This window comes from Cnephaeus nilssonii (assembly GCF_951640355.1).
Source record: "Cnephaeus nilssonii genome assembly, chromosome: 20".
Taxonomy (NCBI): domain Eukaryota; kingdom Metazoa; phylum Chordata; class Mammalia; order Chiroptera; family Vespertilionidae; genus Cnephaeus; species Cnephaeus nilssonii.
Window position 1 is genome coordinate 1,993,225 of NC_137091.1, and position 23,753 is coordinate 2,016,977.

A 23,753-nucleotide genomic window follows, 5' to 3' on the forward strand; every position below is an offset into this window, starting at 1 on the left:
CTTCCTTCCTCCTTCCTTCCTTCCTTCCTTCCTTCCTCCTTCCTTTCTTTCCTCCCTTCCCTCCTTCCTTCCTTCCTTCCTTCCTTCCTTCCTTCCTTCCTTCCTTCCCTCCTTCCTTCCTTCCTTCCTCCCTCCTTCCTCCTTCCTTCCCTCCCTCCTTCCCTCCTTCCTTCCCTCCCTCCCTCCCTCCTTCCTTCCTCCCTCCTTCCTCCTTCCTTCCCTCCCTCCCTCCCTCCTTCCTTCCTTCCTTCCTTCCTCCTTCCTTCCTTCCTTCCTTCCTTCCTTCCTTCCTTCCTCCCTCCTTCCTCCTTCCTTCCCTCCCTCCTTCCTCCTTCCTTCCCTCCCTCCCTCCCTCCTTCCTTCCTCCCTCCTTCCTCCTTCCTTCCCTCCCTCCCTCCCTCCTTCCTTCCTTCCTTCCTCCTTCCTTCCTTCCTTCCTTCCTTCCTTCCTTCCTTCCTTCCTCCCTCCTTCCTCCTTCCTTCCCTCCCTCCTTCCCTCCTTCCTTCCCTCCCTCCCTCCCTCCTTCCTTCCTCCCTCCTTCCTCCTTCCTTCCCTCCCTCCCTCCCTCCTTCCTTCCTTCCTTCCTCCTTCCCTCCTTCCTTCCTTCCCTCCTCCCTCCTTCCTTCCTTCCCTCCTTTCTCCTTCCTTCCATTCCAGTACCTGGTTCTTTCTCCCTTTCTTCCTTGCTCCCTTCCTTATTTTTTAAAGTATATTTTTATTGACTTCAGAGCGGAAGGGAGAGGGAGAGAGAGATAGAAACATCAACGATGAGAGAGAATCATTGATCGGCTGCCTCCTGCACGCCCCGCACTGGGGATTGAGCCCCACAACCCGGGCATGTGCCCTGACCGGGAATTGAACCGTGACCTCCAGTTCATAGGTCAACGCTCAACCACCGAGCCATGCCAGCCGGGCTTCTGCTTTTTTTTGGGGCCCAATAAACGCTTAAAAAAAAAAGACTTCAGCCCTGTGAAGTTAAGACTTCTGTTTAAGGGCACCCGGGCGAGACTGTGGGGCAGACACGGCCCTTCTGCTTCGCGGGGGAAGAAGGCTCAGGTCCCAGCAGGGCCACCCTCCCGGCGCCAGGCCCTCTGCTACTACCACATGACCACGAGCGCAGCGTCTCGGGAGTAATCCAGCAGGATCTCATTCAGCCGCACCTGCCGCAGGGACTGGGCGAGGGAAAGCCAGGGTCACGTCCCAGGTCCTCAGGGGCAGACCCACCAGCCCGGGGCCTCTTCAACGATTCGGACAGGATCCGTCTCCTGCCCTCCGAGGAGGAAGCCGCCCGGCTGCGCGAAGCCTCCTTGCCTGACCTCACGACCACGGGGGGGGGGGGGGGGGGGGGAGGGGGGGGGAGTTACGGGGGGGGGGGCACCTTACGTGGTGTTGGGCAGCGGGTAGTTCAGCATAGAGAGGACCCACCGTCTCCATCTGTGAAATGCGCATGCGGCCACCCCAGGGGCGCGGGGAGAGGGAGTGAACAGGCACCTGATGCGGTGGGCCGAGCAGGGTGGGACCACCCTCCATCACCGTCCATCACCTCCTTTGGACTCCCAGCTTCCCCCAGGAGCTGGGAGCTGGGTGTGCCTCTGGCAGGGCCTCTGGCTGATGGGCCAGGGGATCCCCAAAGCTTGTGTGGGGCCGGGGTGTGGGGGAGACTCCCGCCCAGCCCAAGCCTGTCTCCAAACTGTTCAGAAGTGATTGGCACCTGAGTCTGGTAGCAGACGGACACCCATTTGAGAGAATGGAAAATTGAGGGTCGTGAATGAACCTAGTCAAGGCTCCCGGGCCTCACATTACTACACGAGGGGAGGAGGCATTCCTGTGGGCGCTGCCCTGTGGCCTGAAGGGTGTTCAGCATCATCCCAGCCCTCCGCTCACCACGTGACAGCAGCAATCCCACCCCCCAGGGTGACACTGTGATCCCCGAGCCCCTAACCTCAGAACAGCCACGTGGCCACCCCGCTCCTTCAGCCCTTACGCAAGTCCTGAGGGTGCTGTCTGGGGAGGGGGTGGCCACGGCTGTGGCTGCATCTGGGGCGGGGCCTACAGGCCAAGGGGAGGAGCCAGGCAGCTTCGTGGGCTGCCCAACTCCCTCGGCCTCCCACCTGTCTCACTGCCCACCAGGCACACAGGTTCGGGGAAGAGAGGGAGACGGACTCCGGGCCGTCCATCGCCATGGCGAGGGGGCGTCAAAGTGGGCAGGAGGACCAGGACCAGCCCAGGATGGCTGTGAGTTCCACAACCCACAACCGGTTACCCTCAGCGCACCCCAGTGACTGTGGCTTGAGGATGCCTCCAAGGCTGGGTGTGAGGGGGAGGGGAGCAGGGCTGGGGGCAAGGGGAGGGCGTTAAGGAGGCTCAGGACGCCTGGGCCCAGGGTCCTGACCCGGGAAAACGCCTGACACCGCTCCCCAGCAAGGCCCTGCTCCCTCTGCACCTTGACCCTATTCTTGTTCATCTCCTCGTCGGAGATCTTCCAGGGGCAGTCCCGCCGCATCTCGGCCACGGCGGCCTCGTCCTTGAAGCCGTCGTTCAGGCGGAAGGGCGCAACCATGTCCTCAAAGCGCTTGGTGCTGGGACAGAGCGAGCAGGGAGACCCGGTAAGGGCCTGCTTTCCATGCCCCAGTAAGAGCTCAAAGAACAGTCGGGGCACCTGCTGGAGGCAACCAGTCGATGTGTCTCTCACTTCGATATTTCTCTTTCCCTCTCTCTTCCACTCTCTAAACATCAATGGAAAAATATCCTCGGGTGAGAAGTAACAACAACAATAAAAACACAAAAGAACACTGGCTCTGAGAAAAGCACCAGCGGCAGCTTTCGGCGCCTCCGCCCAGGTGGCCTCCGCCCGCCGGTGAGCTTCCGGCAGAGACCAGAGCTCTGATGTGCAACGGAAGGAGCCAAACCGGAAAAGGAGCCCCTGCAAACTCCCACCCTCCTCTGCTGTTCCAGGAGCCCGGGCTAGGCGGGGAGGACAGCGCCCTGCCCTTGGCTCACGGGAGAGAAAGGGGCGATTGCAGAGGGGTCACAGGGCATAAGCCGGCCCTTCCGCCTGCCCCCCCCCCGCCCCCGCCCCCACCACTCCCTGCCCCAGAGGACTCACTGCTCAGCCCGCGGCTTCTGGTTGATGTCCGGAAGGATGTGAACTTCCTGGAATCCCAGTCGGAACTTGCTCAGAAGAGAAATGATTCTGGAAGATGGAGATTTTAAAAAAATATATTTCTTTTCATTGATTTCAGAGAGGGAGAGGGAGAGAAAGAGAAACAGCAATGATGAGAGAGAATCATCGATCGGCTGCTTCCTGCACACCCCACCAGGGGATGGAGCCTGCAACCCCAGCATGTGCTCTGACCGGGAATTGAAGGCCGCTCCATCACGCCCGGGCAAGATGCAGATTTTTTTAAATATAGAAATATTTTTTAATGTATCTATTCATTCCACAAATTTTTATTGCTTGCCCGCTGAGGACACAGCAGTGAGCAAAACAACGCAAATCCTGCCCTGATGGACTTTACATTCTAACCTGAGCAGGGGGTGGGGGAGCGGGTGGGGGGCAGACAATAAATAAATTCTGATAAGGCAGGTCAGCTGACGACGAGTGACATGGAAAAGTAATTGAGCAGTACCTGTGACCAGCTCTGGGCTAGCACACCTCACATTTTAATGTGTCTACACATCTGATCAAAGAGGTGACCAATAAAACCCAGTGTCACCAAATTCTGGCTGGATGCCGGCACCTGCCAAGCCCGCAGCCAGGCCCGCCCTCTCGGACTTAGGTAGGAGATAAGCATGGGCCCCGAGCAGAGAGCCCTTCTGCAGAGTCAGCCACCAAGTCGGAGAACTGTCGCTATTCCATAGAATTTGCTGCCCAATCTCCTGGCCACTGCAGTCCCTCGTGGCCTGGCTGTGGTGGCTCAGGGGTTGAGCGTGGACCTATGAACCAGAAGGTCACCGTTTGATTCCTGGTCAGGGCACATGCCCAGGTTGCAGGCTCAATCCCCAGTGGGGTGAGTGTAGGAGGCAGCCGATCAATGGTTCTCTCCCATCATTGATGTTTCTGTCTCTCTCTCTCCCTCTCCCTTCCTCTCTGAAATCAATAAAGATAGATTTAAAGTCACCTCTTGTCTCACTAGGGATGGCAACCCAGCCGTGGCGGGGACATGGCCCTGCGGATTCTAAGCTCTGCCTCATTTCCCAGGAGGAGGGGTCTTTTCCAGCCTCCATTTCACACAGGTTCCTCCTTGAGCAGATGTGCATTTTAAAATGTAACATCCCTCCCTGTCATGGCCGGGACTGGGGCGACTGCATCTTATCAAGGGGACACAGCCCGCTCCCCACTTACGCCTTCCTCTCCTGGTCCATCCTGTTGATCTGGCCGCCCACGAACACTCGGATCCTACATTTGCTCCATCTCTTCTTGCGGCCCAGGAGGTAGGGGATGAGGAGGGTGAGGCCTGGCAAGGAGGGTCCCGGGAATCAAGAGGAAAATGCTCTCAGGGTGGAGCTCTCTCTGGGTTCTCACCAATTCCCATCTCCAGACCTCAGTTTGCCCATCTGTGTAATGGGCATGCACACAGGGCTCTGTGGGCTCGGGTTTATTTGGCCTGCACTATGTTTTCAAATAAGTGAGCTGGCATGCAATAATTGAGGGATTTCACTTAAAGTCAGAATCTTGGGCGTTTCTTGAAGATTGAAAATTTGACCAGTGGGTGGGGGCCCTCAGACCTCCCTGTCATCTCTCCACACAAGGCCAAGGACCGGCTGCCACTGGTGACTGCGTAACCTCGGACAAATTACTTCACCACTCTGGGCCTCGCTCCCCTATCTGTAAAGGGGGTTAATAATGGTTCCTACCAGGGGCTGCCTTAGGGGAGGTGAGTGCTCAGTCAAGGTGGCTGTCACTCATAGCACATAGTCTATTAGAGCAGAAACATCAGAGGGTGGGCCGACAGAGCTGAGTCATGGGTTTTAAGAGAAAATGGGAGAGAGCGTATTTCTGTGGGAAGTCAATATTCCCGAGCTTTCCTGGGCACCAGCCCCCTCCCCACTTAGGTCGTGTGCTGCGACCCCTGAGCCCATCGAGCCTGAAGGTTCCAGCTCACGTTGACGTGGCTCCTCCCTGTAAGTCCCACTTGACAGCTGACAAGCTGGGGACCAACAGAGGAGCCCAACGAGGCTCCCCCCAGCCCAGGGGCCCCGGTCCCCCCTTTGCAGGGCTCTGAGGTCCCACCAGAGGCCGTGTCAAGAGCGGCCAGGAAGGGCAGGCCAAGAGACAGAGGGCTGCGGAGGGAAGACGGCTGGGGAGAACACGCGTGTGTGTGTGTGTGTGTGTGTGTGTGTGTGTGTGTGTGTGTATGTGTGTGAGAGAGAGAGAGAGCAGGGGCGCTGACCTCCGTCGTCGAACAGCCAGTAGATGTCGATGGTCTTCTTGCCCTGCTCCGACTGGAAGATGGTGCTGGCCTGCTCCTCCCGCACCAGGGCCTCGGGGTCCACTGAGGAGCGGAGGGGCGGTCACCAGGGGCAGCTCATTCACACTGCGTCTGCCTGCACAGCCAGCTGCCCGGGGCGGTGGACTGGCCGTCCTGGGGGCTGTGCACCCTGCTGAGGGCATGCCTGGGGGAGGGGGTGACTCAGAGCACCCCCAGTGATCCCTCACAGATGCCCCCAGCTCCTGCCCTGTGGGTTCCCCTGCCTCCCAGAGTGGTGTGGGGGTGGGAGTGGGGAGGAGAAAAGACTGAGGGGGAACCCTGTCCCTCCCCTGACATGTGAGCATGGCCAGAGAGCCTTGCAGGGGTGGGACACAGGCCCCAGAGCCTGCTGGGTGGGTTCCCACGATGCCCAGATGCCCAGACAGGTCTGCAGTCATCAGTACTGCCCAGCCACCCCACCCCCACAGTTACCGACCCCAGAGGTCTCCGGGGCCCCTGCCCTTGGCCAAGCTCCCCTGCGGCCCCCACTACTGCCCCCCAGGGGGGAGCCCTGAGCCTGAGCGGGCTGGGGACTGACGTGTGCCAGAGACAGATGGCCGGGCCCTGCTGGCGCTGGCTGCCTTGCCGTCCTCGGCCGGGTCAAACACGGGGTTAACTGCAAGAGAGGGACCGCACTGTTCCAGACTGTCCTCCCTGGGACCCCGGTTCTTTCTCCCCCTTTTGCAAGGAAGCAAGTCCTGACACCCCACCTTCCCGATCTGACCTGACTCTTCCCGCCCCCGCCCCACCCGCTTGCCCTGTCCCTCAGGCAGCCCCCTCCCCGCAGCCCTGGCGGTGGGTGCCCCGAACCAGGAGCGCCTTCCCCCGGGCCCCTGCTCAGCAGAAGGCCCCCAGCTCAGAGAGGCTGCTGGCCCCGCCTGCGGTGGCGACACTGCATCTCCCAACAGCACGTCTGCTCCCCAAGGACCGACTTAGTTTTGCTCCCTCCGCACCCCCAGCGCCTGGACCAGCGCCTGGAGCCCGGCTGCCGCTCCGCGCTAACGCTCACTGAGTGCCCGGCCCGTGCCGGCCTGGCCTCCGTGACAGGCCCCAGGCCCTGCCTGCGAGAAAGCGGCCACCCCTCCGTCCCCTGGCCCGCAGCCCCCGTTTATTTTCATGCATGTCGTTTCTTTCGCAGGAACGGAGTCTGCACAGTCATCCGTGACTTTAAACGCTAAGCACATCCCTACTCCGTGCCCAGCGATGGCCTTGGAGACCAAAACGTCCCGTTTCCACGGCCTCGTGTGTGTTTCCTATTCCGGCGTCACCCGGGCACTCCGCTCCCCTGTCCGGTCCCCTCGATCAGGTCCTTCTTCGCCCGTCGGGTCACTGAAGCACTGACCGGGCTCAGGCAGCTCGCAGGCTGGTCTGCCCCCAGCGGGAAGCGTGACCTTGAATGGAACACGCCCCCTCTCTGGGCCTCAGTTTCTCCATTTGGAAACCGGATGAGCTCTAAGGGACCATGAAAAGCCCACTCTCTAGGAGCCCGTGGCCTTCATTCCTAACTCACGTTCCCCTCTCTTCCCACTACCACGTAAAAGAAAGTGGGTTCTAGAACTCTCTGGGGCCCTGTTCCGGAGTTGGCAGGGCGCCGAGCCGCGGGGCGTGCACTCACTGTGTGCCTGCATCACCTCCGAGACGTTGAGCCCCTCGCGCATCCTCAGGACGCACACTCCGTAGTTGAAATCAAAGGCGTCGCTGGAAAGAGAGGAGGTGGGGTTAGGCTCCTGCAGCCCCGGCCCCCAGCCCCCCAAAACCAGAGGTGCGGAGCTGGCCTGCCTCCCACCATCCCTTTCTCCTCCCTGGGCCTCAGTCTCCCCATCTGTGCAGTGTGCAGGCAGCCTGGAGGGTCCCCGGGACCCACTGGCTCTGCGGTTCGCACTGTGGATCCCAAGGGCCCTGAACTCGGGGAGCGGAGTCAGACCAGTCTTCGGGCCACACCCTGTGCTCCTGATACGTTTGGCAACAGCGGTGGGGGGGATTATTACCTCATTTCACAGCCACAAAAGCCCAGTTTCGGGGAGTAACCTGCCCACTCTCACACACTAAAGAAAGGGTTGTCCATATGGATCATGTACACTTAGTGCAGGTGGACACAGCGCCCCCGGCCCCCATTAGGGCTGATCTAACAGGCTAAGCCCCGCCCTCTCTGGACTCCTCTGCTCGCACGTCTCTGGGACAGGGACCTTTCGGGGGGTTGGACTCGTGGAATGCTGACGCCGGGGGGGGGGGGGGGGGGGGGGGGGGGGAGCGGAGAGCAGGCGTCCCCGCCTCCTGCTGTAACTCTGAGAGGCGGCTGAGAGGCCGGCTCAGTCTGCAGCTGGCTCTGAGCAGACCTGGGACTCAGGCTGCCCAGGACTGCACACTGCCTCTCGGCACCACATCAGTGCGGGAGAGCCGCTCAGACGGGCATTTCCTGGACCCTGCACAGCAAGCGCTCAGTGAGGGAGGCTGTGGCGTCACCCCCGCCATCCCCACGCTGCCGCCTCCACAGAGGCCTGGTTCCGCCGCCGGCTCCGAGGTGCTGTCCTCAAGCCGGCTCGCAGGCGGGCACAGGGTTTTCACCTGAACACCCCCCGCTGCGGCTTCTCCGTGAAACTGGGGGGTCTGGCCCCGCCGGCCGTGTTGCTTCCTGGGCACACCGCCTGGAGCCGAGGCTGGCTCCAGCTAGCCAGTCCCCACGGCTGCCGGAGTCCCGCCCTGGGCCGCTCTGCTCCTGTGTTACCTGCTTAACCCCTTTCTCAGCTTTGAACCGTCTTACGTCCCCACTGCTCCCTCCACCTCCCAAGGCCCAGAAACCCCGCGGGCCCAAAGGGACAGACCCCGGCCCCGCCCCCGCGAGCCCTCACTCACTGCAGGATGCCGATGTAGTCCTCCACCGCGGCCGGGTGAGCCGACTGCCAGTTCGTCTTGAACCCGACCACCAGGACGTTGGGCTTCATCTTCCCCAGACCCACGGCCTGCGGCAGGTAGGAGGGGGGCGAGGCGGGGCGTCAGGCTCACCCCCGGGCCCTGGTCTGTGACTAGGGTGGGGCTCTGGGCCCGGCTGCTCTCTCCACCACGTGGCACAGGACCCAGGAAATACACGCCCTGGTCCAGGGTCCTGTCTGCCTGGACGCACCCTGAGAAAGGCACAGCGGCCGCACAGCCATCCCTGCGGCCTGTCCCCGCCTGGCTGGCCACTGGACTGTCCCATTGGTCCTGGATTATCCAGCGCCCGTTTCTCTCCCCAATTATTTCTCATGATAAGGGACTTGAACTAGGCTGTCAAGCTTGGCATAGTCCTGGGTCATCTAATCCATGTGTCTTTGATAGTTCCCTGTTTTTTTTTAATGTTTAAAATATTATATAATATTTCGAGGTGAAATTCAGGTAACAAAGTTAATCATTTTAAAGTGTAAAATTTGGTGGCATAACCCCAAAAGAAGATCCTACATGTTCTTTTTTTTTTAGTTTTGAGAAATCTTTAAAACGATGAAAAGGGATTTCCATATATTGAGTCAGAATTAACACCTGTCATTTATCTATGCCGCCCATTTCACAGATGAGAAAACCGAGCAGTAAAATGACTGGCCCACGGGAATGTTCTCGACCTTGATCTGCGTGGTGGTTTCCTACCACTGAGTAGTGTCTGCATATGAAAACATTTATCAAACTCTGCACTTAACATTTTTTCCCCTTTGCTGTTGGTAAATTATATCTTTAAAAAAACACTCAAGAGGATCCCAAGGCAAGAAAGGTGGGGCTCCTGTTGCAGCCACGGGGTCCTCAGCCAGCCCCCGGCCGTCCTGCTCCGGCCACACCGAGCCGCACCTGCATGAGGACCTGGACCCCGCCGCGCAGGTCCTCGGCGATGACGTCCGAGTAGAAGGCCTTGATCTTCCTCTTGTTCAGCCACTTGGTGTGCCCGTTGGCGATGGCCCGCAGCTCAGGCATCCTCTGCTTGCGGGGTCCCTGGGCGGGGGGGGGGGGGGGGGGGGGCGGGGCAGGTGACATCAGGAACTGACTTTGCCCCTGGCCTGAAACTCAGCCCCTCTCTTGCCCTGGAGGCTGCCCGCTGGGCGGGACGCAGGGGAGTGAGGGGGGGAGGGGGGAGGGGGTGTCCCGTGGGTGGACACCCCGCCCCAGGCCCTGAGGAGCACAGCCCCACCCCAGCCCACCTCCAGGGGGCACTCACGATGAGCACGTGCCCGCAGACCATCAGGCTGAGGTTCCGCGTGAAGGTGCCCACAAAGTCCACCAGGGCCGGGCGGAAGTTGGGGGGCCCCGTGAGCACCAGGCACTGGGGGCTGAGGAGGGGAAGGGAAAAGGGGTGAGCCATCCGGACAGAGCCCACGGGGCCCGGATTCCCACCGCCTGCTGGCCTCCCTCCTAGAACCACTGAGTGGCCTCCGGGACGCCCCTGCACAGCGGACCGCATCTTCCCGCCGTGGCCCAAGGGTGGCTTTCGGGCCCTGACAGATTCCGTGGTGGCCGCCACCCCGGGTCTCCTTCGTCCTTCCTGCTCCGGCACCAAACGCTCCACTTGGCAAACCACCCTTGTCACTCCTCCCCCGGCGCTCCTGCCCAGCCCAGCGTGGTGGTGGGAGCGTAAAGATGGAGGGGGCGGCCTGTCACGTACCAGCCCCTGTGTCAGCACCTGGGGGGGTGGCTCAGCCTCTGAGTCTAGAGGCAGCCCAGGGTCATGGTCAAGGGCCGCTACCAGACTCAGTCAGACAAAATTGGCCACTCCGCTGTGTGACCTGGGGCCAGTTGCCTAACCACCCTGTGCCTCAGCGTAGGGCACTTGCGCAGCAAAGCAACATCAATAGAACCGATCGATCGATCGATCGTTAGCATGCGATCTGGCGGGAAGGGGTGGGGGAGGGGGCCCTGGGGGCAGCATGCTCCTCACTGAGGAGGGACCAGCTTTGCAGAGGCTCGTCAGTCAGCCTCTCGGATCCTGTGTGGACATCCCCCGCCTGTCGCCCTGACGGAGCCCTCTGCACTGCAGAGCATCTTCTGAGACACAGAAAGGCCACCCCTCTCGCCCGGTCCCCTTGGTTGGCAATGTCAACCCCGTCCCCTGACCCCAGGCGGGGACCTCTGCTCCCTCTCTGGCGGGGGCTGTGCCCACCCTGCGTCTGCCCTCGTCAGCGGACAGGTCTCGGCCTGGAGCCCCCCAGGCAGGGCTCGTGGCGGCCCGGGCGCCCGGCGCTGTGCTCACCGGTAGTTCTTGACGTGCTCCTCCGCCTCGTTGAGGCCCACGGAGCAGCTCAGGGCCATGTTGTAGGAGCCGGCCTGCACGGAGGAGCCCCAGTTCACCTCTGGGGGCGGGGGGGGGGGAGGTCAGAACCACGGGGAGAGGCAGACACGAGGGGAGGCGGGGGCATTCTTTAGGACCCAGCACCCAGGGGAGCAGGGCCGCCTGGCACCTGTTCTTAACCTTTGCACATGCCGTACGGCTACCTGCTATACATCAAGTATTAAACTCTGCCGAGCGGTGCCCTCCCTTGACAAACAGACCTTGGCAATGGCCTGAAGGCCACGTTCAGATGTAGAATTTAGGTTTCCCTGGAGCTCTGCACCGCCCCCAGGTGGCGGTCACCCAGCATCCTTGCCCGCAGGCACGCAGACACCCCTGCACACGGGCCACGCCCTCGGCCACGCTCAGGCCTAGTGTGCAACCAGGGCCCACTCCCAGGAGGACGGGCCTGGCCAGGCGGGGTCCTGGGTGCCCAGGGGCGGGTCCAGAAGCGAGGTGTGGCTTTCAGTGGGCACAGTCCCGTAGGCCCCTCCCGCCACGGGGAGCCCGGAGCCCGCGGGGCCCTGAGCTGGGCTGAAGGGCCGGATGGCCTGCTGGGGGGCCTCGGGGGAGGGGGCCCTGGGCCCTCGCAGCCCGACACGGCACCTGGCTTCTTGTAGACGACGTAGAGCAGGAGGGAGAGGACCACGCCGATGGCGATGAGGGCCGCCCACCAGGTGAGGAGGAACATGATGACCACGGAGATGACCGCCCCAAACAGCGCCGCCCACTTGCTGTAGTACCGGAAGGAGGGCCGCCACCCTGAGCGGGGACGCAGGTCAGTGGGCACGCTCGGCGCCGCTGGGCAGGCCTGGGTGGCAATGCCAACAGGGCCCAGGGCCGGGGTCCCAGCCTGTGCCCACCCTCCCACCCTGCCTCCTGGGGCTGGGCCTGGGGGGCCCGGGAGGACCCCATGCCGGCCTTGTCTGCCACGTCAGTAGGCGACACCGAGGAGGCAGCCAGCTCCGGCCACAGACGGCCACGAGACATCAGCGTCAGCAACAGCACGGCTCCGCGGGTGGGATGTGCTCTGCCCGGCTCCACACCGCAGCCCACCCAGGGCCACCGCGAGCGACAGCCGCCGGGCACCACGCTGGGCACCACGGCCCAGGGTCTGTAGAAAAGGCCGCCCCGCGACCAGCCCACCAGCAAAGTGGGGCTCATTAGCTAACGTCTTCCTCGAGACTCTTGACTGCCATCTGCCAGGAAATGTTCATCATCAACACTCAAACCGGGGACACCTGCGAGTGGGGGCCCCTGGAGTTGTGCAACGTGCAACCTGCAGCAACCTCGACTGTGGCCGGGCCAACCCCCTTCCTTTTCTGGGGCTCAGACTGCGGGCTCGGGTGAGACTGGCTATCCATTCACCCAGGACGGTGCACGCTGTGAGGCTTGGTCAAGGGCGGCTACTATGTTCTGTAAATGGTGCCTTTCATTGGTTTGGATTTGAGAGGCGACCTTGGTCGGCCCACCTGCATTCAGGACTCCTATCCCCTCCCCTACTCCGTCCCAGAGCCCCGAGTGCCGCCTCCGCTGGAGGGTGAGGGGCTGCTCACCGGGTGAGTTGGTGATGGAGGCGTGGAAGCAGCTGAAGTTGATGAGGGCGTAGGAGCACAGGAAGAAATTGGAGATGATGGGGGCGATGGTGTTAAGCTCGGCTTCAGGCACCCAGGGAGAGAGGACAGCCTGTTGGGCAACTCTGCCAAGGAGCCACCTGGCACCACCCTCCAAGTGTGGGGCACCCCAGGCAGGCCTCTGAGGCTCAGCGAGTCTCAACCTTCTCATCTGTGGAATGGGCCCAGCCTTTGGAGAAGCTCAAAGGGCCAGTGTTTTGTTAACTGTCGAGTGCCAGCTTTTAAGGAGATAGAGAGCGACGTGAGAGTAGCCCCCATCCTGAGATGGGGCGACCAAGGACAGGGGCCGTCACCGTTGTGTGACCACAAATGACGGTAAGAAATACATTTCACAGCGTGACCCAAGACACACGCCGTCTTTGACCTGAAACCCTGAGACCGCATCACGGTCCCCCCACAGCGGAAGCTGCTCAAACCCGCCCCCTGCATCCCGGGCACCTGGGAATCCTCGTCTCGGGCTGCTTGTGGGGATCCCCAACAAGACAAGCACCCTGCCTGCACAGGGTCCCACTGAATGGCCACAGGAGCCCCGCCCAGAGCTTCTGAGGCCACGTCCTCCGCCTGAGGTCCTCCCGGACCCCCCAGCTCAAAGGACATCAAGCCCCAAGCAGGGTGGGCTGCAGGGGGACCCCTCAGGGCACAGCCAATGCACCGATGTTTCTCACGCGGACACCTGCCAGGCCGGCTGGGCGCGGGGCACACGGGTGAGCAGCAGGGAAAGGAGCCCTGCCCGTGGCCCTCGGACCCCGGGCAGCCGCTCACCAATGATGATGAAGGCCACGGCGATGGCGTAGGCCAGCAGGTAGCCGCGGATCGGCTCCTTGTTCTTGCCGTAGCCCTTGCCGAAGAAGCCGATCAGAGGGTACAGCTGGTCCTCGCACAGGCACTGCGGGCACAGGACACGCGCTCAGCCTGCGGCCAGGACCCCTCCTTCCTTCCTCGCCCGCCTCTCCCTGCGGCCGGGACCCCTCCTTCCTTCCTCGCCCGCCTCTCCCCTGCAGCCGCCTGGACCCAGTGCTGCTTGCTCCCTGGGACCTGGCTTCCGTTAAAGGAGTGACCCGCCCTCCCGCTCCCCAGGAAGACAGTGAAAAGGGAAGATGGGAGGGTGGGTGGCTGCGGTGAAGCCTGGTGGTGGGTGGCAGACAGGGTGCCAGGCTGCACAAGAGAGGGTTTGAGTGGGAAACGCACCCCCTCCCCCCGAAGGCGCTGCTTCCTGCAGGAGCTGGCTCGCCAACCCTTTACTCCAGTCTGGACGCCTGTCACCTGTCACCTCCCGCCTCTGTGGCATCACCCGGGGACCCTGCACCGGGGCCTCCTGGGTCCCGACCAGCCCCCCTCCGCAGCCTCACCTGGAAGACTTTGGCGGCCGAGACGAGGCAGGCCAGGGCAGAGGAGAGGGTGGCCCCGAAGATGCCGGCTGTGATCAGGGGTGCGAAGCCGGATACCATGCTCATAGTCTGCAGGGACACGGGGTTCAGGGCAGGCATGGTGGGGGGACAGGCCCGGAGCCCCCACCTGGGCACTCCAGTCGCCTCTTCTCACCAGGGCTGGGTCCTGACGCCTCCATCTGAGTCCACAACCATCCCCCGGGACCCCAGTGTCCACCCAGGCGGGGACTGAGCCCAAACCCCTTCCCCCCATGCCCGGGCCCCAGCCCCCCAAACCATGCCGATCCTCGGCAGCCCCTGTGTCCCGTGGGGCAGCCCCTGTGTCCCGTGGGGCCCGGCACCTGGTAGTGGTTGATGAGGCCGTAGTGGCAGCTGCGCTGCTGGGCGCACTCGGTGAAGTTCCAGCCGTAGCCGCAGGCCAGCCCCTCACAGGCGCCCAGGCCCGGGGTCACCGTGTCATTCAGGTTCCCGGAGGCGTCACGAACCACGCAGGAGCCTGAGGAGGGAGGAGGGCTGGGAGTCTGTTCCCTTCCCTTTGCTCTCCTCTGTCCCACCCCCAAAATGCCAGCCACTCTGCAGAGAGGGAGATGCTGCGATGTGATATGACGATGGAATAACAATAACAACAACAATAATAATAACGATAGTGAAGACACTGATACTTGCTAACACACAGGAGCACCTACTGTGTGCCAGGCACAGGCCTGGGAAGCAGGTGTTACTAGCACTTTTATTGTCTCGCTCCAGAGGCACAGCGCTCAGGTGACCTCTCTGAGGTCCCAATGTCCTCCTTAAAGCGGAGGCCCGGGCCCCAGACCTGCCTGGCTGTGACCTGGCCCGCGTCCCTTGGTCATTGGTGAGTAGCTTCCCTCACAAGGAGCAAGAACCCCCTGGGGGTCTCGGGGAGAGGCAGGTGACAGCAGCTCGGGCCTGGGGCGAGCCCGGCTCCACCGCTTCCTGTTTCTGCTGCGGCCAGCACCTTCTCGCTCGCTTTCCTGCGCTTTGTCCTCCATTGAAATCTTCCCTCCAGAGGACAAGAACTGTCCCCTCGCCGCTACGTGATTGCTCTTCCCGCCGTCGGAACATGGTTTCCACACCCGGGGATCTGTGACCTCGGACTTGAAGGAACTGAAGGGCCTGGTCTGACACCCCCCTCCCCCCCCGATGGAGATGTTCTGGTCACCACAGGTGCCCTCAAAAGAAGGTCCATTCCAGGCCGGCGTGGCTCAGTGGTTGAGGGTCGACCAGGAGGTCACGGTTTGATTCCCGGTCAGGGCACAGGCCCGGGTTGCGGGCTGGATCCCCAGTGTGGGGTGTGCAGGAGGCAGCCGGTCCATGATTCTCTCTCATACTGATGTTTCTATCTCTCCCTCTCCCTCTCCCTTCCTCTCTGAAATCAATAAATATATATATATTTAAAATAAAATAAAAATAAGGTCTAAGCCTCTACTTCTTGGGGTTGCAAAGTCCTCCCAGCCCAGGTCTCCCCACGCTGTGACCCCCTCCGCAGCGCTCCGGGCGCTACTTACCGATGGTGGCCGAGATGGCCAGGTAGGAGACGGTGGTCCAGAAAATGGCCATGAGTGTCCCCTTGGGAATGGCGATGGCGGGGTCCTGGGAGGGAGGCAGAGCGGCATCAGCGATCCCAGCCCCGGCCCTTGTCTGAGGCTCGGGATGGGGCGCAGAGGAGCAGGGACTTTGCAATTGGGGGCTTACAGGAGGACAGGCCACTGCCAAGGTCAGAGGGCTGAGACCTCATCCAGGCCCCGGGAGCCCCGGGCGGGGAGAGGACTCCAGCCGCTCCAGGCCGGTCCTTTCTGTCGGCTGTGGCCACAGGCCCGGCGGGAGGCAGAGCGCAGGAAACACCCGCTCCCAGCTCTCGTGCGCTACGTCCCCACTCACCGCTCCACACACACGTGTACTGAGCGCCTTGTGTGTGTCTGAGCCTCAGTCCTCCCGAGACAACTAGGCCCTGACATCATTACTCTAGGGCAGTGGTCGGCAAACTGGTTTGCCGCTCTGTTGACTAATGAGTTTGCCGACCACTGGGATAGGGGCTTAATCACAAGAACAACAACGGCCTGTAATTATTGGAATCGAGAGTCTAGGTCAGTGGTTGGCAAATCGCAGCTCGCGAGCCGCATGTGGCTTGTGAGCTGCAGTTTGCCGACCACTGCCCTAGGACCATGTGCTGATGGCGGCGCCGGGACAGATGTAAGGATGGAGGTGTTATTTGAAAGCGGAACAGACTGGCCCTAGCTGGTTTGGCTCAGTGGAGAGAACGTCGGCCTGTGGACTGAAGGGTCCTGGGTTCAATTCTGGTCAAGGGCACGTACCTCAGTTACCGGCTGGATCTCCGGCCCTGGTCACTGTGTGTGCAGGAGGCAACCAATCGAAACGTCTCTCTCATCGTTGATGTTTCTATCTCTCCCTCTCCCTTCCTCTCAGAAATCAATAAAAAATATTTTTTTGGAAAATGAAAGAGGAACAGACTTTGTGAGGTAAAGAAACAAGGGCAGGGAGTCTAAGAGGGCAGGGGCAAAGGCGAGGAGCCGGGGGGGGGGGGGGGGGACGGACAGGGCAACACAGCAAAGCAGCAGATCCTGGGCTGGGGCGGGGTCATGGCGGTGGCGACATTGACCTTGAACACCGAGCTGAGGAGCCTGCCTGCAGCTAGACAGCGGAGGGCCCTGGGAGGGTGTCAGCCCAGCAAAGGTCTGTGGGACCGGCCTGAGTTTTGGAAGGTCAGGCTGGGTCTGTCCTCCCCTTGGCTGACTCCCAGGAGCGAGGGAGGACAGTAGCCCATTTTGGGGGTGGCCCTCAAGGCCTGGAGGGTCATTGATGCCAACCGACAGCCTGAGAACTGAGCGGAGTGAGTGGCATTGACTTGGCCTGAGTTGTGTTGGGCTGGACTGGAGGTTAGAGGGTCTGCCCCGTGGTGCCAAGCTCAGCGCCCAGGGAGACGCGGGTAGGCAGGGCCAGGAAGAGGGAGGGGCGGGCGTGCTGCTACCTTGAGGTCCCCGGAGATGTTGGCCCCCGCCAGGATGCCTGTGGCCGAGGGGAAGAAGATGGAGAACATCCCGAAGAAGCTGCCGTCCGGGCCCCGCCAGTCGGGCACCAAGTTCTGGACAAAAATGTCCCCTAGGAACCAGGGCTGAGTCAGGGCTTCGCGCGCACTGGGCCCGGCGGGAAGGGAGGGCACGCCGGCGGCCGCTCCTGGCATGGAGCCCGGGATCCCATCCTCCCGGTGCCCACAGAAGAGGCCGGCTGGGTGGGCAGACTGTCCCTGTCCCCATGGGCAGGGCCCCAACCTGCACGTACCCCGGTAGCTGAAGAAGCCCCTGGAGGCCTTGTCCTCGGACGGGGGGATCAGCGTCCCCACCAAGTAGTTGGCAAAAGAGACCATGATGACCATGAAGAAGAGCACCTGGGCCTGGGGGCAAAGGACCAAGAGGTCAGATGGCCTGCCCCCCCCCCACTCTTGAGGGCACCCCAGCAGGGAAGAGCCTGCTCAAGGTCTCTCTCTCTCTCTCATTCATTCATTCACTCATTCACTCATCACCCTGCTGCAGGCTCTCTTCTAGGACGTGATGCTCACACAGGCCCTTGTCTTGCTGAGAGAGAACATGAATCTAGAGTGAGAACAGGTCTGTGGCGGGGACTGGTTTGAGCAGGGTGGCCTGGGAAGGGGTCTTGAGGGTCCTGAGGAGGGTGATGGGGCAAAGCTTGGTGCACTCAAGGGGCAGCGAGGAGGCCGGTGTAGCTGGAGGTCAGAGCGAGGGGGAGAGAGGAGAGAAGGTGGGGGCCAGGTCTGGCCAGGCCTGCCAGCTGTAGCCCAACATCTGTCCTCCCCCATTTCCCCTGCTAACCCTCTGACTGCTGGCTGGAGAGGGGTCAAGTGAAGACCACGTTCGCCCAGAGCCCCTGCCGCTGGGGTGGCCATGAGGCCGAGTTCTGGCTGGTGGGAGACGAGGGGAAGGGATATTTCCTTTCCTGCTGCCTGACTGTGGGCGTGGGGGGGGGTCCTCATGGACCATGGGTGAAGGTCACACCCCAGGGGTGGAGAGGCCACAGGAGGGAAGGAATCTGGGCACCTGAGCCCCAAGAACCAGGGACACCGGGGCTGTTAGGAGAGAGAAATGAGCGCCTCTTGTTTAAGGCCCCGTCCACAGGGCTGCACAGCGGCAGGTCTTAACGCCTTGCTGATACAGAGAAGAAGAGGCAGGCCCAGATGGCGGGGCTCAGGGGCTGAGCGTCGACCTATGAGCCAGGAGGTCATGGTTTGATTCCCGGTCAGGGCAATGCCCGGGTTGCGGGCTCAATCAGGCAGGAGGCAACCGATCAATGATCGTCTCGCATCATTGATGTTTCTATCTCTCTCCTCTCCCTCTCCCTTCCTCTCTCTGAAATCAATAAAAACATATATTATAAAGAAGAAGAAGAAGAAGAAGAAGAGGCTCCCACGTGACACCCAGGTCCCCTCTCCAACACCCAGGCCTCACCTTGGACTCCCACTCCATGCCAGCCAGGGAGATGGCCAGCAGCACGGTGACGGTGACCACGCCGATGATTCGGATGTCGTTGACGGGGTCCACGATGGGCGAGCCGTACTCCTGGGGGAGGGGACAGGCCGGCCACGTGCTGCCCTTGAGCACCCCGCCCAGACTCCTCCACCTGAGTCACCTCACTCTGGGTGACCTCTCCCAGGAAGACACCGACCCAAACACCTTCCCTGCCAATAGACCCCCCAGAACAGCTGCCGAGGGCCTGGGCAAGTGGCCCTCCAGGCAGCACGCAGCCCCGCAGGGGACTTCTGGGGACGGCCTTTCTCCGATGGCATTGTCACGGTCACCCACAGCCATCGACCGTGGCCTTGGCCCCTGATGGGCAGACGGGCCAAGGAAGGCCCAGCCCGCTGGGGTGAGGAGACGGCGAGGCGGGGCTCCCTCCGCCCGGGTCAGCGCTGGCCTCACCTGGAGCAGGTCCCGCACGGTCTCTGCGAAGCCCACCGTGTGCATGGCCACGCCCACAGCGTTGGCGAAAGCGAAAATGAGGCCGATGGAGCCCCCGAGCTCCGGGCCAAGGCTCCGGGAGATGAGGAAGTAGGTGCCACCTACGGGGACAGAGCCCGGGGCCATGAGCCCAGCGGAGTCAGCTGGCTGGGAGCGGGGACCAGGGGCGGAGGGGACCAGGGCGGAGGGGACCAGGGCGGAGGGGACCACGGGCGGAGGGGACCAGGGCGGAGGGGACCAGGGCGGAGGGGACCAGGGCGCAGGACCTAGCCCGGGCCATCCCGTGGGTGGGCAGAGCCCGGAGGAGCAGCCTGGGTGCCGGTTTGGGGTGGGGGTGGGTGAAGTCGGGGGATCTACAAGAGGGGGGGAGGGAGCAGTGGGGTGGGGGCCCACCTGACTTGACCTTGCCGTTGGTGGAGATGGCCGAGATGGAGAGGCCCGTGATGGAGGTCACCGTGACTGACAGCAGGATGATGATCCAGGTCAGGACTGTGGGGGTGGGCGGGGACGTGGTCACCCCAAAGCTCAGTCGGGGCATTTCCCAGGCAAAGGAGCCATGTGAGAAACCTGCGTCAGCCAACTGATCTGCCGTGTCACTGAAATCACGTCCCTTCTCTGCCTCTGTTTACTCATCTGGAAAATGGGTCTCTGCCCACCTCCCTGGTCTATCAGGGAGCTACTGAGCCAACATGTAAAGGATCATTAGGTATGGGAGGGAAGGTACCCTCCTTTAATAATAAAAAATAAGGTAATAGTTACCATTTGACGAGCACCTCTGGGTGCCCGGTCCTGTGCTGTTCCCGTGCACCATAGAAACCCCACAATAGGTCTGTGAGGTAGAGACACTTACCACCCCTTTTACTGATGAGGAAACCGAGGCTCAGAGAGGTTAAGAAACTTGTCCAAGGTCACACAGCATGGCACAGAGCTAGCATCTGAGCCTGTTCTTTGCAGAGTTTGAGCTTCTAACCCGCATGCTCTGTAGTAGAATTTGGCTCCCAGAGGTTAAGAGACTTGCTGAGGGCAAGAGCCCTGGACTTGCTGACTCCGTGTCCCGCGCTCCTCTGCCACACCACCCTGCCCTCTGTCCCTGCGGGGACCAGGGTCTCTGCAGCCCACGTTCACGCTCACCTTCCCCTCCCGCCAAGGCACTCACCAATGCCCGCCTGCGCCGTAATCCACGGGAGCCGCAGGTAGAGGATCACACCCCAGATATTGAGCATGCAACGGATCTGGGAGGAGAAGGGGAGTCAGAGGCCACGGGGGCGGGGGGGGGGGGGCGCAGAGACCCCAAGGGCAAACACACAAGTCCCTGTCCCCAGTCAGGGCACGGCATCAGGCACCTGGGCCGGGGGACATGGGTCCTTCCTTTGCTTTAACCACCTCAGTGCCCTTCTGGTTTTGTGGGGCGGGGGAGGGGCTGCCCACCCACTTTCCTGCCTCTCACTGGGGCCTGAGCATGGGCCGCAGCATCACCACCCTCCCTACTCCAAGCCCAGGACCCGGTGTCTGGCAGCGCCAGCCATGGCCCCAGGGCCAGCCGTTGGTGCAGGGCCTGGCGTTTAGGGGGAGATTAGCCAATGCCCCCCACACAGGCAGAAATCGGGCCTCGAGCTGCTGTGACTTCAGCCTCCAAATTTAAAGCAGCGGAGGCCTTGGCTGAGGCTGAGTCCCAGGGGGAGGCGCTGCCCGGCCAAGGCTTGGGTTGGGGGGAGCTCTAAGGCCCTCCATCTGCTCGGAGCTGCTGAACGGGCCGGGCCGCGTGGGGCTCTGTTCTCCACGGACTCCACAGTCCGGGAGGGAGATCCAGAATCTCCGTACGCGCCTCTGGGGTGCTCACGGGTCCGACGGAGAAACGGGGCACAGCCAGCAGGCAGCTTGGCAGAGTGAAGGTCAGAACCCAGGCCCACTGCCTCCCAGAACAAGACGAGAGCTTTGTCTTACATCTCATGCCACCCCCTCCATATGGTCCCCTAGTGTCTTCCAAAGCCAAGTTCACGTGTTCCTTTGCTGTCTGGAGACTTCCTGGTGCTCTACACTACAGCAAACCGGCCCTTCCCATCATGGAAAATGGGAAAAACACGTTTGTGGATTTGTGTGTTCGGTGCTGCCCTCTGGTGGCCTTTTGGGGGAAATGCCATTTCTTCTAATATCTCCCAGACGGGCACTGCTCCAAACACTTTACATCCATTAACAGGTTTAAGGCTAATTATTTCACAAATAAGGAAACGGAGACACCGGTTAAGTAACGTGTCCAAGGTCACAGGACAAGTAAATAGCCAAAAAGAGATCTGCCCCAGGGAGTAAATGGAGGTCAGGAAGCACAAAACCAGAGAAAATGGGCTGGGGGAAACATGCAGATGGGGAAACCGAGGCACGGGATGGGCTTGGGGCCTGAGGGTCAGAGCTGAGGCTGGGCGGAGCTCCATCCCCCACCCTCGCCCCCGGACACCCCGTTTGCAGCCCACTCACCATCACCCCCTTCACCCACCCTCGCCCCCGGACACCCCGTTTGCAGCCCACTCACCATCACCCCCTTCACCCACCCTCGCCCCCGGACACCCCGTTTGCAGACCACTCACCATCACCCCCTTCACCCAGCCGAAGCGCACGGGCTCCTGGGGGCTCTCCTCGCTGCTGGCGCCCGCCCCGTCCTCCACCAGCCCGTCCGCCGCCTCAGGGCTGGGCCGTCCGTCCACGGCCAGGGCGTGCAGGTGGCTGCCTTCCTGCTGGGAGCCCAGAGGCCGCGGTGAGCCGGCAGGGGTCACAGTGCAGCTCCCCCCCTCCGCCCTCCACAGCCCCACCTCCCGGGTGCAAACCCAGCAGGGCTCTTCCCCCTGCAGACCTCCCCCTCCTCTCTCCTCTCTCCATCTCTTTCAGGGGTGTGCAACCTCTACTTGCACGCTTCCACGGACGGGGAGCTCATCACCTCTCTAGGCAGCCCTCGTCGGCGTAATTGGGTTGCCGAGGACCGGGCAACGCACCTTCCAGGTACCCTGACCTTCCCACTCCCATGTCCACGGCTCATTTGGGCCTCTCGACCCCTGAGGAAGACACTGATCCTCATGGCATAGGTGACAGAGCTGAGGCTCAGAGAGGGTAGGTACCTGGGTCAGGTCACACAGCAGGGAAGCGGCCAGTCTTCTGAGGCGATGCTTACCTTCAGGAAGGAGTGCAGGTCAGCCAGTGTGGGCCGGACCTTCCGGGGCTGGCCGGGCAGGGTGCTGTGGGCATAGTGCTCGTAGGCCGGCACCACATCCATGGTGTTGTAGCCAAAGGTTCGCATGTACAAGGTGCTGCCGTGGGTCAGGTGGCTGGGGTGGCTGCTGTCGTAGGCAGCCGGCGGTGGGGACTCATCGCTCCCCAACAGCGTGCTAATGGTGAAGCGCCCACTGCACAGAGTGGGGTCCCCCGGCGTCTCCGACCCCGGCAGCTCTGCCATGGTGGCTCTGGGTGGCAGGGGCGGGGGCCAGGGGCGGTGGGGACACGCAGGGTGGCTTTATAGGCTGGGCCTGCAGCAGGGGGAGGCAGGGAGGTTGGCCTAAACCGCCCACGGCCGGCGAGCAGGGTCCCTGGACTGGGTGGGAGGCAGAGCACGTGCCCATTCTGTCCTGCCCACCACGTGACCTCGGAGGTAGCGCCCCGCCTGGGCCCCGAGGGCTGGGTGTAAAGGCCTGATGCCCCGCCCCGCGAGGCAGGCTCCCAGCTCCCAGCTCCCAGCAGCAGGCCTGAGGCTTTGGGTCTTCACAGCAGCCCCCTCCGCCCACTGAGCCTGCTTCCTTCCCTGCGCCCAGAGGTCCCGGCCCCAGAGCCCCCTGGGGGTGCCCTGCACACTCACTCTGTCCGTTTGCACCCCGGGCCTGGGGGCCTGTAGGCTCACAGAAAACCACGGTCTGCCGTCACCCCGCTGGGGTTTGCCTCTCTCGGCCATTCACCCAACCAACCCTTAAAGCCCACCCACCCGCCACGGTGGGACAGGAGCCGGGAACAGGGGTGGCGGGCACTGTGCCTGCGCGTCGGGGGGATGGAAACTGACCAGGCGGCTGTGCGGGGAGGGCGCCGCAGGAGAGAGCACCCGGACCGGACCGGGGCCAGAGAGGAACCGGGGCCTCAGGCCCCCACCAGCTCCAGGCATCTGAGCTGGGCTGAGGCTCAGGCTCGGCCCTCCTAGGGAGGGACAGGGAGGGACACACTTTCTCTCCGTCGCTGCCTCTCAGACCTGGGTTCTCAGAGGTCACAGAGGTCACCGGAGGACCAGCCCTGAGATGCCCAGCGTCCCTGGGACGCCACGGCTCCGGCAGCAAGTGGGCACTGCGGACTGAGGACCTGCAGAGGGCCCGCGGCCCGCCTTCGCCCCTCGCTCCCGGTCAGAGGGCCAGCCCAGCTGTGCCAGCTGCGAGCCAGGACAGGTGCAGGTGGCAGGCTCAGGCGGTTAGGGCAGCAGCTGTGTTAGGGCGTCGCCCTCCAAGGCGAGATGTCTAAACTGGAGCCCGGGAGCCCCACAAAATTGTGGGCCTTTTTCTGGGATTTCATCCAACGTGCTAGAAGGCCGCCCTCAGGGGCGCAGGTCTGGGCCTGTCACATTCACGGATGACCCCAAGCAACTAAAGAGCACCGAGTAGGTCCTCAAAAAACGCCTGTTGAGTGAGTAACAGAGGGGACCAGGCCACAGAGGGCAGAGAGCAGCAGCCGCCACAGGGGCCCTCGGCGGACAGAACCACCCCGGGGGGGGGGGGGGGGCAGTGCACGGGGCAGCTTCTTGGGGGGGGCCTTCAGCCGGGCGGGGGGATCACAGGGTATGGTCACTGGGAATCTGTTTGCAGTTTGTATATTTACCGTAGGTGTTAGTTTTTAAAAAAGACTTCTCAGGGGCTCCTCTCTGTGACCCCCCGGCTTGCCTACCCCCTTCCCGGGAGTCCTGCCCCTCCTCGGGGAGGCTCCGCCGGAGTGTGTCCCCAGCCGCG

General features: G+C 62.3%; 1 protein-coding gene across 4 annotated transcripts in view; it reads right to left on the reverse strand.

The window, feature by feature from the left end:
- SLC12A3 (solute carrier family 12 member 3) overlaps nucleotides 1-22,231 on the reverse strand; it is a gene marked incomplete at both ends in the record, with an annotated part of 28,167 nt that extends 5,936 nt beyond the window's left edge. The window contains 25 exons of one of the 4 annotated variants that reach the window (XM_079759818.1): nucleotides 1,105-1,172; nucleotides 2,444-2,579; nucleotides 3,107-3,193; nucleotides 4,346-4,457; nucleotides 5,394-5,495; nucleotides 6,010-6,087; nucleotides 7,087-7,169; nucleotides 8,325-8,431; nucleotides 9,285-9,425; nucleotides 9,649-9,760; nucleotides 10,678-10,777; nucleotides 11,362-11,517; nucleotides 12,312-12,413; nucleotides 13,152-13,275; nucleotides 13,739-13,846; nucleotides 14,119-14,273; nucleotides 15,307-15,391; nucleotides 16,788-16,918; nucleotides 17,099-17,210; nucleotides 18,280-18,390; nucleotides 18,751-18,890; nucleotides 19,183-19,278; nucleotides 19,946-20,021; nucleotides 21,372-21,515; nucleotides 21,950-22,231. In XM_079759818.1, the coding sequence (XP_079615944.1) occupies nucleotides 1,105-1,172; nucleotides 2,444-2,579; nucleotides 3,107-3,193; nucleotides 4,346-4,457; nucleotides 5,394-5,495; nucleotides 6,010-6,087; nucleotides 7,087-7,169; nucleotides 8,325-8,431; nucleotides 9,285-9,425; nucleotides 9,649-9,760; nucleotides 10,678-10,777; nucleotides 11,362-11,517; nucleotides 12,312-12,413; nucleotides 13,152-13,275; nucleotides 13,739-13,846; nucleotides 14,119-14,273; nucleotides 15,307-15,391; nucleotides 16,788-16,918; nucleotides 17,099-17,210; nucleotides 18,280-18,390; nucleotides 18,751-18,890; nucleotides 19,183-19,278; nucleotides 19,946-20,021; nucleotides 21,372-21,515; nucleotides 21,950-22,231 (2,948 nt within the window). Of the gene's footprint in view, nucleotides 1-1,104; nucleotides 1,173-2,443; nucleotides 2,580-3,106; nucleotides 3,194-4,345; nucleotides 4,458-5,393; nucleotides 5,496-6,009; nucleotides 6,088-7,086; nucleotides 7,170-8,324; nucleotides 8,432-9,284; nucleotides 9,426-9,648; nucleotides 9,761-10,677; nucleotides 10,778-11,361; nucleotides 11,518-12,311; nucleotides 12,414-13,151; nucleotides 13,276-13,738; nucleotides 13,847-14,118; nucleotides 14,274-15,306; nucleotides 15,392-16,787; nucleotides 16,919-17,098; nucleotides 17,211-18,279; nucleotides 18,391-18,750; nucleotides 18,891-19,182; nucleotides 19,279-19,945; nucleotides 20,022-21,371; nucleotides 21,519-21,949 lie in introns of all 4 variants that reach the window. The other 3 variants (XM_079759817.1, XM_079759820.1, XM_079759819.1) reach the window with 3 other exon arrangements.
- Nucleotides 22,232-23,753: the final 1,522 nt, after the last annotated feature.